The sequence below is a fragment of the Vitis riparia genome, chromosome 8, assembly GCF_004353265.1.
Source record: "Vitis riparia cultivar Riparia Gloire de Montpellier isolate 1030 chromosome 8, EGFV_Vit.rip_1.0, whole genome shotgun sequence".
Classification (NCBI taxonomy): domain Eukaryota; kingdom Viridiplantae; phylum Streptophyta; class Magnoliopsida; order Vitales; family Vitaceae; genus Vitis; species Vitis riparia.
The window spans coordinates 17,518,859-17,535,785 of record NC_048438.1 but is presented as its reverse complement, the minus strand read 5'-3'; the positions used below and the strand labels follow the sequence as shown (position 1 = coordinate 17,535,785).

Genomic DNA, 16,927 nt, shown 5'->3' with positions numbered 1-16,927 from the left:
AAGGCGGGCAACCTTATTTTTACAAAATAAGGTTTTTACATGGTACACACTAAAACGCTGGAATAATAATAATAATAATATCCTAAGGAGGGCATGAAAAGGGCAAAAGGGGATGTATTTAAGAGTGCCTCGAGCTACCGTGTGGGATTGCTCATGTAAGCCCTCCTCTTACCTCCGGCATCTACTAACGACAATCACAATTCAAAACCTATCTGTTCCTGCACTTTGGAAAATCTAGGTTTCATAACCGCGAAACCCTAGATCGTAGCTGGCCGATTTAATTTCTATCTTCAAATATCGCCGGAGTCATTTCTTAAGAACATGATGAGAGCTCGTAGCCCCCACGCCACTTCGTCCTCCAATCTCGATTGGCTTAGCGGAAGGTCCAACACCACATTCCGCGGCGTGAACCTGAATGCGAGTAGGCTCAATACGGCCATGCCTTCACCAATTTCCAGTACGTGTTTGTCGATGAATTTTCAATTGGTATAAATCAGAAAGAAATTCTTCTAATGTTCAGGTTGTTTCAGAACCTTTGCGGCTATCCGTACGATGTGCAGTTCGGTTCCGGCCTTGCATTGATATACACAAGGTGAGTGTTCTCCGCCTTAAGCATTCGTATTTCAGTGTACTCCATCTTATTCCCTGGAGTTTTATATTCCCATTTGAAAATATCTTGTTTGAGAACGGATCGTTATTTGTCGATATAAAGAGCTGAACTTAAACCAGTGATTTATCGGCAGTTCAGTGCGAGTTTCTTTGTGGCCTCTGGCCCTGAAAATTCCTTAAAAAACCTACCAATGGACTGTTTGTGCAATTGAGATTGGTTAAAGAAAGCCTCAAGAAGCTAGTGAGCAGCACATGGATTAGGCATTTCTTTTTGTTGTTTGAAATATTGCCTCTATTTTTATACTGTTTAAATTGATTTATTTCCAGGGGAAAGTGAAACAGATTGTTGGCTCTACCCTTCGGGATACCAAGGAGGGTGGATCAACTCTCGTAACCAATTTTGAATCAGATAAGTCAGCAGCAGAGTTTGCAAAGTTGTACAAAGAGGATGGACTTACAGGTGGTCATGTTATTATGCTTGGAGCAGATCCCTTGAGTAAATCTGCAGCTATGGAAGCATTGCATGCCTATCCTGGTAGGTCAATGTCTCTGCCAGTTGCCAGTAATTTTCTGTTTCTCTACTTATATGTTATCTTTCACATGTTTTTTGATCTTTTGCTGATAAATTTGTACTAGGGATGCCATACATTACAAGTAAACTAACCAATTTATTGAATGCTAGAGGTTGTTCCTGTGAAATGACTTTGGGAACAAACAAAATGGAAATATCATTTGCATTAATCTATTAACCCCAACAAAATGCAATTGGATGAATTATGAGTTTGTGATTGGAGGTGTGTGGTCATAACTTGGTATGAGATGTTAAATTTTTCTGCCCAACAAAATGCAATTGGATGAATTATGAGTTTGTGATTGGAGGTGTGTGGCCATAACTTGGTATGAGGTGTTAAATTGTGGTTATTATTTTCCTTAAGGCTTATTTGAGTTCTCCTTACTATTTTCCTTAAGGCTTATTTGGGTTCTCCTTAAGGTTCTCCTTAAGGCTTATTATTATTATTATTATTTTCCTTAAGGCTTATTTGAGTTATCCTTATTATTTTCCTTGAGGCTTATTTGGGTTCTCCTTAAGGCTTATTTTGGTTCTTCTGTTCTTACTGGTTGGGGCTTCTAATTAATTTGGAAGGACTTTAGCATCCTTATTTTCTGTCATAGAACATAAAATTCCTTTTTCTTTATTACAAAGGATTGTTGTCTTTCTGTGATTGAAAGTCATGCATTTGGGGTTACTAAAATTAACTTTTTGGCTAGTTGAATTAGAAAGCTTATAAAATTCCTCATCAAGGCTTATAGGTGCTTGTTTTAAGTAAAATTACACTCATGCAATTACATTCTCTTAATAGATACATAAGAAACTCTGCTGGTAGCAAGTGTCTAATTAGGCAAGCTACTCTTTAGTTGTCCTAGAATCTAAAATAATAATGCACTGGTTCTTTTCTTTTTTGTTTGACTCATTAAATTGAATTACGGAACACAAAATATTAATATTCACGTTATCTTCCTCATAGGCATTAAAGTCTTTGGGGTTGTATTATTCCTTTTTCACTCTTTATGGTTGATAATATGTTTAAACTTACAGATTTTTCCTCTGCTGAACTTACTGTGAGGACTGTTAACATCTAGGCGGTTTGCAAGTTGGAGGGGGAATCAATTCAGAAAATGCCCTGAGTTACATAGAGGAAGGAGCTAGCCATGTCATTGTCACATCTGTATGTGTTCACTTTTTGTTGCCCTTAACATATGCATATATGTCTGAAAGCTACATGATCAATAACAAATGAAAGTTTTAATATATATATGGATAGAATATATTTTCCTCATTACCTCCAAAGTTTATATAATTATACTCTCAAGTTCTTTACTGGTGTTAATGGGTAATAGATTGATTGGAATAGTTGTAATTTTTCTGTTAACATGTGCAAGCTACATAATCAATATAATTAGAACTTTTTTCCAACTTAAAACCAGGAGCCAGAACTCAATGGTCTGTAAAATTGTTGTTGTGGACAAGCAGAATGGGAAGGGTATCTTGAAAAAGTCAAGTGAGGGAAAGGAAGGATGAGTCAGAAATTTTTGTTTCATACCCCTTGTGTTGCCCTTGCATTCCTCCTATCTTGTTTTATGATTGGAGAAAATTAGCATGTCTTCTAAAGTACTCTATTTGTCTCTATGGCAAAGTAGTTCTTTGAAATGAGTTTTATTGTTTTGAACATAAACCTTTTGGAAGTCCTGTAGCCTTGAAAGAAATATTAAATATATGAGAATTAGTTTTCGCCTTCTCACATTATTTTCCATTAATAAGAAAAGCTTTTTTTTTTTGTTTTGGGAATTTCACAATTTTGATTAGCAGGCTGAAACCATATTCAAATTTTATCTGACATTTCTTTGGGGAAGTTCCCCTGCACAAAGTTATTGTTTGTGCAACTCATCTTATCATACTAAACAATTTGAAACTCTAACCCAGTTAGACTAGCCTGCACTGACCAAGTTTTTGGATTTCCTTAACTGCTTTTTGGGATGCATGAGAATGACATATTACAAATTTGGGTATCCTCTGTTAGAAGACTTCTGATGCTTTTTTTTTTTCTTTTTCTTTTAATGCTTCTGAATTTTGATGCAGTATGTATTTAACAATGGGCAAATGGACCTTGAAAGGCTTAAAGACCTTGTCCATCTTATTGGGAAACAGAGGCTTGTGTTAGATCTTAGCTGCCGAAAGAAGGTATAACATTTGGACTGATATGCACTGGTTAAATGTTTTGGAATTGGTGAAGATTATGTTCATTTTCTCTTCTCTTGGTTTTCCAACATAATAAGAATATTTGGCTCTCAAATAAAGGTCAAGTCAGTATTACTGGACTGTCAGTCTCTTGACATATTTATGCTGAACCTCCTTGTATGCTTGAAATTAACAGGGGATGTCTTAATTGGAAGTTTGGAATTGAAATTCAGCATGAATAGTGAATTTGCAGCACTCATATATTTAATTTTAGACTGATGTCGTTTGCTCAGATCTTGAATGTTGATTACTCAAAAACACATTGGTATTTTAGCCTGGGGCTGCAGCTCAGAGCCATAGTGCAAGCCAGGAACTTGAGTTTGAAGTTATAATATAAATGACTGTCTTAAGAATTAGAGAAGAACAAAAAATTGAACTTGTTTGAAGAGCTCCCACTGCTCTTTTTTCTCCTTAGTCAACATCCTTAGTTTTTTAATAGGCTTATCTAAAAACCTGTAAGCTTTTTCTACCATATTTTCCTCAGTTCTACATGTGCTGATTTTGATGTGCAGGAAGGTAAATATGCAATTGTCACTGATAGGTGGCAGAAGTTCAGTGATGTATGTCTTGATCAGGAAATATTGGATTTTCTTGCAAGCTACTCTGATGAGTTTCTGGTCCATGGTGTTGATGTTGAGGGGAAAAAGTAAGTCCAACAATGTTGCTTTGTTCTACCTCCTCTTATCATAACTCCGTATCTAATGCTTTAAGACTTCCATGTCCTGTTCTGATTAAAATAAATAAGTAAATTTTATTTCCTGTTCAATTTTGAATTGGTTAATTGGTTTTAGCAATTATGCTAGTTAGTGAAGATTATGATTGTTATTTAGAGGGTGTTTGGTAAATCAACTTAATGACTTAATTGAAGTTGTTAAGCATATTATATATATTTTGGTAAAATAACTTAATGTTATAATTTAAAAATAAAAATGATTTTGGTTAATCAATTTAATGACTTAATATGATTTAATAACTTAAGCATAATTTAACTTAAAGTCATCTTTAAGTCATTAAGCATTAAAAATTAAGTTTTACCAAATGCTCTTTTAGTTAGTCTAATCTGCTGGCCTTCTTGTGTCTTATCAATTTGTGGATTTAACCTCCAAAAATGAATCTGCTTGAAATGCGTGTTGCAGATTTCTGGTAACTCTAACAGACGAAGTTAAGAATTTAAGAAACCAATGGGATGAAACTAAGTGGTACAGTCAAACCCTGGGTTGGAATATGTAATCCATGTCCTTGAATCAGCAAACTATGACTCACACCTTTTTGAAGTCTTATTCTTAGAGTACCTTCTCTACTGCAATTGCAGAGCAATGTATTCATCTAAATTACCCGGTGTCAACTATTTGTGTATTGCAGGCTAGGAATAGATGAGGAGCTTGTGGCATTGCTTGGCAAGTACTCACCGGTGGGTAACATCATTTTGCACCTGTTTCAATTCCTCATATTCATATCTTCTACCCTCTCTTACTACTTCACTTCCCTTTCCTGCTTCCATATGCTGGGAGCATTGATGGATTCATGAAAGTATGCTTTCATTTAGTCTATGCCCTGATTACTCTCACAGCTGAAGGGATTTGTTTTCTTTCATTTTGTTGTCTAAATGCTGAGATAGTCCATTGGTTTGTGTCAACCTATGAAATGCTGTATTCTTGGGTCCTACCTTGATGCCACTAACAGGTGGTGGGATACTTAAATGCAAACCAAGACCTTCATCTTCTGAATTGTCCTTATGTAACAGCTTGTTTCTGTAAAATGGGTGTTGTGAATTTTTGTTATGGCTGCAACCAATTGATGATGAGGCCCCCATAAACACTGAACCTTATGTTCTTTGGCCCCAAGGTTTGCAGCTGTGTAGGAATTGTGCCTCGTTATGATTCAATTCGAGCTAGCCCATGAGATAATTTACACATATGCTCCCTTTTCAGATGCCGACTTATTTGTTCAAACTGTTTGCATTGTTGTTTGATGCCAGATTCCAGTGACGTATGCTGGTGGAGTTACTGTAATGGCTGATTTAGAGAGGATAAAAGTAGCAGGGAGTGGTCGTGTTGATGTTACTGTGGGTAGCGCTCTAGATATTTTTGGAGGCAACTTGGCATACAGGGATGTTGTTAATTGGCATGCCCAACAGGAGGCCTTGACAGTTTAGTGGCTTTGAATAATTGTGTTTGCATTTGATTTTAAGTATGCAGAGAGGTTTCAGCTTAAGCATGCAGGAGGCCTCATTGTGCTTCACATCGGCTTACTTTCAGTTTTAACTTTTAAGAATGCGGGGACGAGTAGGCTGTATGTTATGAATTTTTGCCTTATTCTTATCTCGTTGTATTTATTCATCATTTCAACTGGAAACCCATTGATGCTAATTCAGGAGTCAGGACTACCAATAAGTCAGGCTCTGGGAGCTTTGTTGGTTTTTTTCTTTCCTTTTAATATCACAATATAGAGATTGGACCCTGGCGTTTGCAGCATAAAGGAGTGATATAAGAACTGGTTCCGTTACTCTAGCAGAAGGGCTGGCTTTTAACTTATTTCATGTTTTATTATTATTATTATTATTATTATTATTTTATCAGAACTTATTTCATGTTTTATGCCTGCCATATTTTCTGATCTTCTTTATTTACTTCTAACGAGGCTTTTAGACCCACGGGATAACCCTGTGTTAATTGAGAACTTGGGCCAAAAAGGGCATTGGACTCAGATAGGGCTTGCAAATGAGTGCGTGGTAAGCCCAGTAAAATCTGCACTGAACAAAAATGCTTTGAATTTCACACTGGGATGATTGGAAAAAGATCGGTAATTTATTAGTCTCATATTTAACCGGGGTGTGACTGCTATCAATTTCTTTATTTTGTTGAAAATATTCATGTCATCAAAACCATGCGTTACAAATGACAAGACGCATTCCCGGGTTCTTCATAAATCAATATAAATTTTAAATTTCCATGGACAAGAATAGTGAGATTCATATTTAAAAAAAAAGTCAAACAGCTAATCTGAGTTAGTAAGGGTTTGTTTGATCATATTTTCTAAAATTTATTTTTAAAAACTGTTTTTAAATTAAAGAATAATACTAGTTTTTAAAAACAAGTTTTAAAAACACATGATAAAATTATTTATGTTTTTTTAAAAAAATTTAAAAATCAATGAAATTAATTTTTATATGTTCTTTAAAAATTATTTTTTAATTTATTTTATTTTAAAAAATTATGTCTAAAGAATAACAGTGAAATAATGATAAAATTTTTTAAAACAGTTTTCTTTTCTTAAATCACAGGGCAAAACAAGCTCTAATATATTTTAATACAGATTACAGATAATGCCTCCCATGTCCCATCGCGGTATCAGTTAATACTTAATATCCAATAGGGAGAGGCTCCTGGCTACTGATGAGAGAAGCGTACTAAGCAGCAACCGTTGGGAAAATTCTAACCACCAATCACTCACAAAACACGATGATGATAAATAAGCAATAAATATCCGTCATTTCATTCGCCATACGCAGCAAAGGAACCAAAAATGCTTCTCCACAGGCCTCTAGTGATGCCTGGGGTTTTGTATTCAAGAAATAGCAACGGCTACAGAGCATCGCTATCCTCATCTCCACAGAGAAGAGCCATGTCCGGCTTCGAAGCTCGAGTCTCTCTCGTGCTGGCTCTAGTCTCCCAAGCCTCTTCTGTCTCCCAGCGACGTAAATGTTAAATACTTACCATCTTCAATAAATTGTTGATTTATTTTTTTTAGTCTCACGTCGATTCTCTGACAGTTTTGATGGATTTGGCTTCCGAGACCGCAAAATATGCTTTCCCTCGGCGGTTCGAGAGTTCCAACCTGGAGGAAGCCTTGATGTCTGGTACTCCTCTTTCAATTTCCCTCGCCGCCTTGTTTGTTTGGAATTTGTTATGTCTCTGTGTCTTAGGTTCTTATTTTCTTCCGTCTTTATAGTTCCGGATCTTGAGACCGTGAAATTCAAGGTTTTGAGCCGGAAAGATCAGTACGAGATCAGAGAAGTTGAGGTGTGGATACTTTCTTTTTTTCTCTAAATCTTTTCATTGTTCCATTCAAAGGTTCATTCATTCAATTGATTTTTATTTATTTAATTTTTTTTCCTACATCGAACGCAGGAAAAAATTGTTTTGGCATGCTCTCTATAAATTAATTTCTTGACATTTCCTTGCTAATTACTGGGTTGTATCGAGTTATTAGGATTGAAGAAAACAAGGGAAAACAGGGGATTTAGGATTGAAGAAAACAGAGGACTTCTAGAGTTTGTTGCTGAAGAAAATATTGAACTCTCATCCACTGCAGAAACTGATTACAAGAGAAGCTTTAAATAGAAGCTTATAACAGAATGTGAAACTACCTTCTTAACCTCTAGATTTGTTCTAACAAACTAACAATTAAGCCAACTATTTACAACTTAACCATTGGCCTTAACAGCCCCACTCAAAGTTTCTTAACAAAGGAAACTTGGAGCTGGAAATGAGCTTTGTCAAGACATCTGCCGTTTGATCTATTGAAGGAACATGTTGAACCAGCACCTTCTTCCATAGAACTTTCTCTCTGACAAAGTATAGATCTAATTCAACATGCTTTGTCCTAGTATGCAATACGGGATTTGCTGCAAGCTGTACTGTACTCGGATTATCCCACCAGACTATAGGTATTTTAGTTATAGCTACCCTTGACTCCTCAAGTAAAGAAGTTAACCAAGTTAATTCTGCCACAATGTTTGCAAGACTTCTATATTCAGCTTCTGTAGATGAATGGGAAATAGTACGTTGCTTCTTAGAGTACTATGACACCAAGTTTTCACCAAGAAATACACAATAACCTGATGTAGACCTCCTGTCATCAGGATCCGTGGCGCAATCAGCATCAGCAAATCCCACCAACTTCAGCTGAGATGATCCTCTAAGATGTAGGCCATAATCCAAAGTTCCACTTAAGTATCTTCGTATCCTCTTGACTGACTTCCAGTGAGATTCAAGTGGATTTTGCATGAATTGACACATCCTATTGACACAATAGGAGATCTCTGGTCTAGTAATGGTTACAGATTGCAAGGCTCCAACTATGCTTGTTTACAGTTGTCCGTTCTCCACAGGGTCACTTCCATAAACAGATAATTTGAGTCCACTAGTCATTGGTGTACTGCTACTCTTGGCAAACTGCATCTTGGTTTTGCAAAATAAATCCTTGATGTACTTGGTTTGAGAGAGATGAAGTCCTTCAGTTGTATGCCTTGCTTGAATGCCTAGGAAATAGTCTACTTCACCAAGATCCTTTGAGGTAAAGTTCTTATTCTATTGATTGATGATAGTTTGAACTTCTTCATTGTTGCATCCAGTAACTAATATGTCATCAACATAGACTAGGGCAAATATAGTATGAGTAGTAGTCAACCGAATAAACAATGATTGATAGGATCTAGCTGTGATGAATCCAAAGGCAAGGAGAGCATTACGTACTTTCTCAAACCAAGCTCTAGGGGCTTGCTTTGATCCATATAAGGATTTGTGTAATTTGCATACCAAATGAGGTTGCTTAGGATCCACAAATCCAAGAGGTTGTTCCATGAATACCTCTTCTTATAAGTCTCCATTCAAAAATGCATTGTTAATATCCAATTGCCTAACAACCCAATTCCTTGCTAAGGCAATAGTTAACACCACTTTGATAGTTGTTGGCTTAACCACAGGGCTAAAAGTTTCCATCAAATTAGGGCTATGTGTCATTTCCTGTGTGCTTTCTTTTGTTATTCTTGTATTCATCTACGGGAAGGGACATTGGCAACATTCTTTATGAATTTGTTTATCAGCCGTAACTTTTCCAAGTCCTGTACCAGTCCCAGTATTTGCTCATTGGTCAAAATTTCAGGTATTTGAATGGCTTATATGTGATTATTTATTCCCATAGCAGTATATGCAGTGCATACAAAACTTGTGAACTGGTCCTCCCTATAAATCTCAACCGATTTGAAATCCTAATCCATTTGATGTGGAGTTCATTTTGCAGTGCTTTTAAAAAACACTTCTATCATTAAGAAGGTGCTTTTGAAGAAAAATCAAACATTTGGTAAAATTTAGAAAATACTTTTAAAAAATTGAAAAATCACTTGTAATGATTCATAGAGAAACAATCAATAGGTGATTCTCCAAAAAAATGCTTTTAGTATTTCAAATAGAAACACTCCCAAACGCATTCTTGGTGTACTTCCTTTTTGAAGTTATGGATATGGTAAATGATAATAATCCTAAAAGGGAAAAATCATATGAGGACTTGCTCTATTGCTAACAAGAGAATGAATGAGGAAAAAAATGCACTTTCTATGGTCATTCTATTTTATTAATTACCATAAAATAAAACAGGATAGAAAATTGCTTTAACGTGAGACTTTTGGTTGAGTTGTCAATTCTCTCTACCATATAGTAAATCTATTGGCTCCAGCCTTCCCGCGCTAGTGTCATGTTAATAATTTTGTTATTACTGGTGGCTTTTCAGAAACATTATCCCTTCCCTCTCCTATTAGAATGGTCATTTCTCAACTCAACTTACAATTTCCCTCTCACGCTTCCCTTTTAATTGATAACTCATCTTGTTAAATTTTCTTTATATCCTTGTTCTTGTTATCATAGATTTTATCTAAATTATTATTCTCTCTTTGAAACAGCCTTATTTTATAGCTGAGACAACCATGCCTGGGAAGAATGGGTTTGACTTCAATGGTTCATCTCAATCCTTTAATGTTTTAGCTGAGTACCTGTTTGGTAAGGTAGTTAAAATTTTCTAGAATGAGTAACTGCCATATTCTTTTGTATGCCTACCTTTCTCAGTTTGCCTATTCTGGCCCTTGTGCTCTTTTTAGAATACAACAAAGGAGAGGATGGAGATGACTACGCCTGTTTTTACTCGTAGGGACCAATCTGATGGGGAGAAAATGGAAATGACAACACCTGTGATAACAAAGAAGGTAAGGCTTTTCTATGGATCATTTCTTAATCACTAGAGTTTGAAGACTTTTATAGTGAATTATTTTTGAGATATGTTCCTATATTCAAATCCAATCACTACTCACTTGGGATGTGCATTTTGTATTTGTCTTCTCAGTCTCTTCCTGGAAATTTGATTAAAAAATTCAAAATTATTGAATGTTAACATGCTTCTGACCAAACTAGGGTATAGTTTAAGTTTTAGACCCGTCAAAATTAAAACGTAAATTCTTAAATATCACAAATTTCTAGAGTTTTAATCAAATGTTGGATTTTTGTTGTTATGCATGGCCAAAACTTCGAAAGCTACAAAATTCAAATGTTTAGAATATAGAGATTTCAAGACTGGTGCGAACCTTGAAAATTTATCCCATTCGTATGATTATTCAGGAAACATTCCATACAAAGATCTGAAGTCCATAGACTGGATCATGAAATCATACAGTAGGCAATTGTTAGCTATGAAGCCCTCTTAGCTAGGCTTCGTATAGCAAATTTTTTTTGCCTTTGTACATGCAGAACACAAACAGTTCAATTTCAATGTGAATTTATGGAGTTCCTAATTTTCTTTTCTGTTTTTGAAATCTCTGTACTTATAGTTTAATTTTATCATCATCTAATCTTAATATAATGTTATCAGCTGCAAGACCAGGATAAATGGCAGATGTCTTTTGTCATGCCTGCAAAATATGGTGCTGATTTGCCGTTGCCTAAAGATCAATCAGTAAGAATCAGAGAAGTGCCAAGGAAAATTGTTGCTGTTGTCGCCTTTTCAGGTTTGTACTTCCCTCCACCAGGGACTTAGAGAGTGGGATATGAGTTTTAATCTATGAAGATCTTCTTGATCATCAATTCTTTTATAATTTAAATACAAAATTTATTTATTGAAATGGCAGCAGTAAAGTCATAAGGGTATCCAACTATTAGAACAACAGATCATATCAAGATTATTTTGTCAAGTATATATAACTATGGAAATTTTAATTAATGTTAAGCACTAGTTATATGATTTCTGTTTCATTTCTGATTGATACCTGTCTTATATATGATAAAAAATGCCAGATGATTGATGGTACAAAATTATTAGTTGTCACACACATAGTACACACTGCCTAGCTTGTATATCCTGGTATGAGAATTGATAGATGTTGTTCTGGATCTGCATGAAGAAAATCTTGGCTGCAATGCATGTATATCATTCATTGCAGTTCAATGAACAGAAATGTTAGCATGGATTCATTAAAAGGTTTTGAGTCTTCAGTAGTGGATCCCGACACGGCCTATAATCTTGTCTCTTCTTCTCAAATCAGGTTTTGTTACTGATGAAGAAGTTAAACTTCGGGAATCAAAACTAAGAAGCGCTCTAAGAAATGACAAACAGTTTCAAGTAAAAGAGGGAGCTCCAGTGGAAGTTGCACAGGTGAGATTCTTAATGAATTATTCATGAAGTTGATATATCTGAGAAAAATTGATTCTTTAGCAGTATTTGTACAGAATTCTATTTTGAAATGTAATCCCTGTTCTCTATTCTGGTTGCAGTACAATCCACCATTTACGCTTCCATTTGCACGCCGTAATGAGGTTGCATTGGAAGTTGAAAGGAAGCAAGTTTAACTCGTCAGTATAAAACATATAGCAAGTTACACCCTTTCCCCTGAATATTTAACATTGAGATATGCTGAGTATACGACCGCTCCAATGTAAAATCAGTAAAAACTGCTTATCAGATATCAGCCTGAGGAGGCACACATGTAATATATTATGTAAATACCCTGAGATTAATGATACTGATTGTATAAATTTAAAGAAATACCCGTTTTGCATTTTGAAGTGCATCATGATATTAATTTTCTGTTTAACATCATGAACTCCTCTGATGATTGATTTTCTACTAGGAGGAACCTAGTTTCAGAAGCACTGGAATAATTGCTGAGGTGGTGCTCAGTCTTACAAGATATCAGCCATTACTTATAAACACTGTAGTGTCATAATCTAGGACTGTACTTCATATGCCCTTATGTTCTTTGTCATTACAATCCATGCGACCTTCCAACCCTTTTGGTGCTCCGATGTGATCATATATTCCCTTACTGGTGCTGTTTGTTGATCTTCCTTGGACATAATTAGACAACTTTTAAACTTTCTCTGCTTGTCCTCAGAGGGTAACCTTTACTTTTTTGTGAATATTTTCATGATTTTCTGCCATCATATTCCACAAGGCAAGGCTTCCTTAATGTTGTACACCTGTACTCCATACAGAATGGTTTGCTCACAATGCATTCCATGGTTTGGTTTGATACGTGCTAGATCACATGAAAATTCCAAAACAGCCCTCCCCTTCCTCTCTTCCAGCTAATTGAATTTCACATTCAGTTTCTGCCTTTCCTTCAAGTTTGACTTCCCAACTTTCACTTAATCTCTCAAACTTTTCCTCCAAGTTTATGAAAAAAACATTAGACCAGCTATAATCTATTCCCTTCTCCCTTCAAATTTCTCAATTTACTAGTTATTTTGGGAAAGTAGCCAAATTTTTTTATTTGAATTTATCATTGACTTTATTTTGATGTTTGAAGCCATGGAATGAGATGAAAATATAGATGCCAATATGCGTTTCCTTCTTAAATTCAAAGTGAAAATCAAATGATTCTATCAATTAAGGATGGCACACAAAAGCATTAGGAGGAGAGAAATTTCCTCATTACGATCAGAGATGTCTGTATCAATAAAACTTCTGAGCCTGCTGAGAAGATTTGGATGTTTCTCTGGCCATGTCTCCACTCCTTTTTCAGCCAAATGATTGGTGTCTAATTATAATATCTGAAAATTCAAGTGTAGTCAGCCACCCAAACAGGAGATAGATCAGGGAAATTCTCATGATATGAAACATATCTCCCTGTTCTTTTGGTGGTAGACATAATCCATTTGATAACATGAGATGGGACTCCACTGAAGACATGGGCTTCTGGTTCCCTAATTGTGTTTAAGGGCCAATGCCTCTGCCTCATTAGCCCTTACCCACCCTGGATGCAAAGAAGAGGAGCCTATGATACTAAAAAAATCTGGTATGGTCCCAATAAATGATGATCCAAAAACAGCCTAAGTAATCAACCCTTGGCATGAAGAAACATTTTATGAAATATTAAAGAGAACAACTACTTTAAATGATATTAAAAGTGACAAAGTATTAAGGAAACTGCTTGTAATAGTATTTTAACATACTAGCAAGAGTTGTCTTAGTGAAATTTTCTATTGTCATTATATATTGCAAACTTGTCTGAATAGATACATCAGAACAGTGTGTGCAGCCTGTGGGATTGGGATCCAAGGAAAGTGATATTAAACATAGCACTTTGGGCAAGCACTATGCCTCAACGTGGGCACGTTATACATAATAGAGTTGGAATATGTGATCACCCCACTGAGATCCAACAGGGCTCTTGTTTGCCCTCCTATATATCTCTTTTGTGGGATGTTTCCTACCTTTTAAGCTTCAACATGCTTCACTTTAATCCATACTTCAATTCAAATGACTCAGTTACATTTACTTGTTACATAGCTTTAGGCATCCAAGATAATAATTTTGCATCTTTTTCTTTCTATTTTATTCCTTAATTGCAGGGCCAAATTTTGGGTTATGATTAGATGAAGGATAATTCAGTGTGGTAAAAGAGAGGTTTCTACTCAGTTAGAGGCCAGATATTGACATGGAGTAACAGATCTCTCTTCATGTTGTAATACAATATGTTTAGATTTCTAATCCCTCTACAGTTCCTAGTCATGTCATTTGATGAGCAGGTTCATGTACTCAAATATAATGGTGAACCCAAGGCAATGAGAAAAATTACTTAGGCATGTCTAAAGCAAAGGTCAATCCAAATAGTATGTTAACAACTTGTTCTAGAGTCAGTGTTGTGTTTGACATAGTTCTGACGTAAGGCTGATGCGGTCTGGCCTTATTACTATACAACCAGTTACTTCTAGTCATGTTAGAAATTTTTTATTTTCTTTTTTAGATTCTCTTGGTCTTTTTTTGGCGGAAACTTTTTAGTGGGATTTCATATAGGATTTGAGCCTGAAGCATTAATCTTATTTACCTTTTCTTGTTGGGCAGAGTTAATCCTAGAGGCTTAATGCTTGCCATTAGGCTTATAATGAGATGTTCAACCAGCTTATTTACCTTTTCCTGATGAACTGAGTTAATCCTAATTGATTAATGCTTGCAATCAAGAAGGTTTCTCTTTGTTATTAGAGTTTTATTTAACCTATAATAAGATGTCCAACCCTCTATTGCTGTTCTTTTCTTCTTCTGTGCTTTTACATTCCTATCTTCTTTGTCATTTCTCTTGTCTCTTTGTTCCTTTTCTATTTTTGTTACAATTTAGGGTGCTTTCTGATCTGTCCTATATAGAAGAATAATAAACTTCTGAGCTTTGGCTTGCAAAGTTATTGACTTAGTGGAGATCGAGTTTCTGAATCTCCATCCCATTCTTGTAGGATGGTTGTCTCCTAGATGGTACCAGGAAAGTACAGTTCCCAACAAGGAGGGGTATGACGACAATTGTTTAATGCAATTAAACCAAAGTTATTGGCTTAGCTGGGATCGAATTTCTGAATCTCCATCCCATTCTTGGAGGATGGTTGTCTCCAAGATGGTACCAGGAAAGTACGGTTCCCAACAAGGAGGGGTGCGACAATTGTCTAATGCAATTAAAACCTTCAGGAATCATATTTGAGGTGCTAAGAGAAATAAAGACAAACGTGTAGCCTAATTTTTTTATAAATTAGTTTTTCTACTGATCTGATCAAGTTGACTCAAATCCATAATTACAGCAATAGCACCTGCACCATCATGGTGCAAGCAATAGCACCCCCACCATTGCTTTAATAATTACACTAGCAAAAGACTCTTGTAAATGTTTATTTTTTTTTTAATTTTGGTTATTCTGTATGATTAGAGAACAATTATAGCAGGGACAAAGCACTAAAGGAGGTAGGTATTGCTTTCTTTGTCATTTCAATATCAACCTTTTCTAGTGAGTTGGCAGGTGAGCTTGAGGGCAGCTCAAGGGCCTTCCCTGTATTGCTGCCACATGACTCTTTCTCAAATAGCAAGTCTCAATCCAATATTCATCTGCAAATATCCTTGCTTCTTTTTGGGAGATATGCTTTAAGATAAATATGTTTCTAACTATGACATGGCTGTATTAATTCATGTGAAATATGCTTGGCTTATCCAGACTCTGATTAGGAATTAAATCTTTGGCTATCACCATGTAGTTTATTTTGGATGTTACACTCATTTTTTTTCATCTGACTGAAAAGAGGCGTATGGAACATGGTGTTTTGATACCAGCGAGCTCTTGATTTATTGTCAGCATTTCTATTGCAGATGATTAGAATTTTATTGCTAAACTGTATTGGTCCGAGATCTTGATTGGCCACATGCATGTTAAAACAGAAAGAACTGTGACAGAGAGGGAGAGAGAGAGAGAGAGAGAGATGTAGCAGGTTATATCATTATCTTTTGTATGTTAAACTAAAAAGCTGTTGAAGCTGTGATCGACATAGAAAAAAGAGGGAGAGAGACATATGCTAGTTCACTTCAGGTATGCTTTCTAACACAGGCTTCCACCCTCTACAGTTTCCATTACCATCAACATCAAGCTTATGAACCCCATTTCTGCCTTGTCCTCTTTGAAGCTGCGAAACCATATGATCAACTGAAACTCCTCCCTTTCTTAACATTTCCTTCAGCTCTTGCTTTGTGATGACCAGCCTAATCCTCACAACACCAGTTCCTTGGTCAGCTTCCACCTGCGGATCTGAAAATCTTAGTGCCTTCTTCTCAACTTCAGGCGATGGCAATGGAACAGGAATAAGATAGTACAGCTGACCGCCAACCATCTCCATATCTTTCCCTAGATGCCGGATGACCGGAAGTGTGTCTGATATTGCATAGCCGGAAAATTCTGACAACACTTGCTGCACTTTCAGGGGCGTTTTGTATTCAAGGACTTTGCCGTCAGGTCTCATGATCTTGATAATCTTTTCTTGCTGGGCTAAGCAATTCCCCATGGATTTTTTGGTTGAAGGCACACTGCCTAGTGAAAAGATATAAGTTTGAGCAGCGAAGGCTATTAGGAGAAAGGATGCATTGAATATTTAAGGAAAGGACTATTAGGATTACCCTTGCTATGTCTCAATATTTACTGAAAGTACCTTATATATATCTCCCTTAATTTGGAACCTTACCTGTTTGTTTCTGTTGTTTTGTAGGCTGGCTTTATTTCACACCAGTGGTGACCTCGTCAGGTAATCATTTCCTTTTTGAAACTCAAAAGATTGACTCACTCCGAGTTGTTTGAGTCAAATAGTGATTACATTTGAGTTTAACAGCGTCATTTCACATTTTATGAATCCCTTATCTTCCCTTTTGACTAGTTTATTGTCAATTCACCGAGTTAGCCCAATGATAGAACTCTTGTGACTCTGTTAGCGGTGTCATGTCCCATTCGACCAATTT

The 16,927-nt window shown here is 36.0% G+C and overlaps 3 protein-coding genes across 3 annotated transcripts; 2 read left to right on the top strand and 1 right to left on the bottom strand.

Moving 5' to 3' along the window:
- The first annotated feature begins 53 nt into the window (after positions 1–53).
- On the top strand, positions 54–5,916 carry LOC117919562 (1-(5-phosphoribosyl)-5-[(5-phosphoribosylamino)methylideneamino] imidazole-4-carboxamide isomerase, chloroplastic). The gene is made up of 8 exons (XM_034836726.1): positions 54–457; positions 531–592; positions 937–1,144; positions 2,251–2,336; positions 3,248–3,349; positions 3,919–4,052; positions 4,769–4,817; positions 5,385–5,916. Exons 1-8 carry the CDS (start codon positions 322–324, stop codon positions 5,559–5,561), a joined length of 954 nt encoding a protein of 317 aa, XP_034692617.1. The 5' UTR covers positions 54–321; the 3' UTR covers positions 5,562–5,916.
- Positions 5,917–6,863: 947 nt separating this feature from the next.
- Positions 6,864–12,234, top strand: LOC117919851 (heme-binding-like protein At3g10130, chloroplastic). Its single transcript, XM_034837128.1, has 8 exons — positions 6,864–7,103; positions 7,179–7,265; positions 7,358–7,428; positions 10,086–10,187; positions 10,281–10,385; positions 11,045–11,180; positions 11,715–11,824; positions 11,944–12,234. The coding sequence occupies exons 1-8, from the start codon at positions 6,932–6,934 to the stop codon at positions 12,016–12,018; spliced, it is 858 nt and encodes a 285-aa protein (XP_034693019.1). The 5' UTR covers positions 6,864–6,931; the 3' UTR covers positions 12,019–12,234.
- Positions 12,235–15,890: 3,656 nt separating this feature from the next.
- Positions 15,891–16,551, bottom strand: LOC117920870. Its single transcript, XM_034838539.1, has one exon. It carries the CDS (start codon positions 16,477–16,479, stop codon positions 15,997–15,999), a length of 483 nt encoding a protein of 160 aa, XP_034694430.1. The 5' UTR covers positions 16,480–16,551; the 3' UTR covers positions 15,891–15,996.
- Positions 16,552–16,927: the final 376 nt, after the last annotated feature.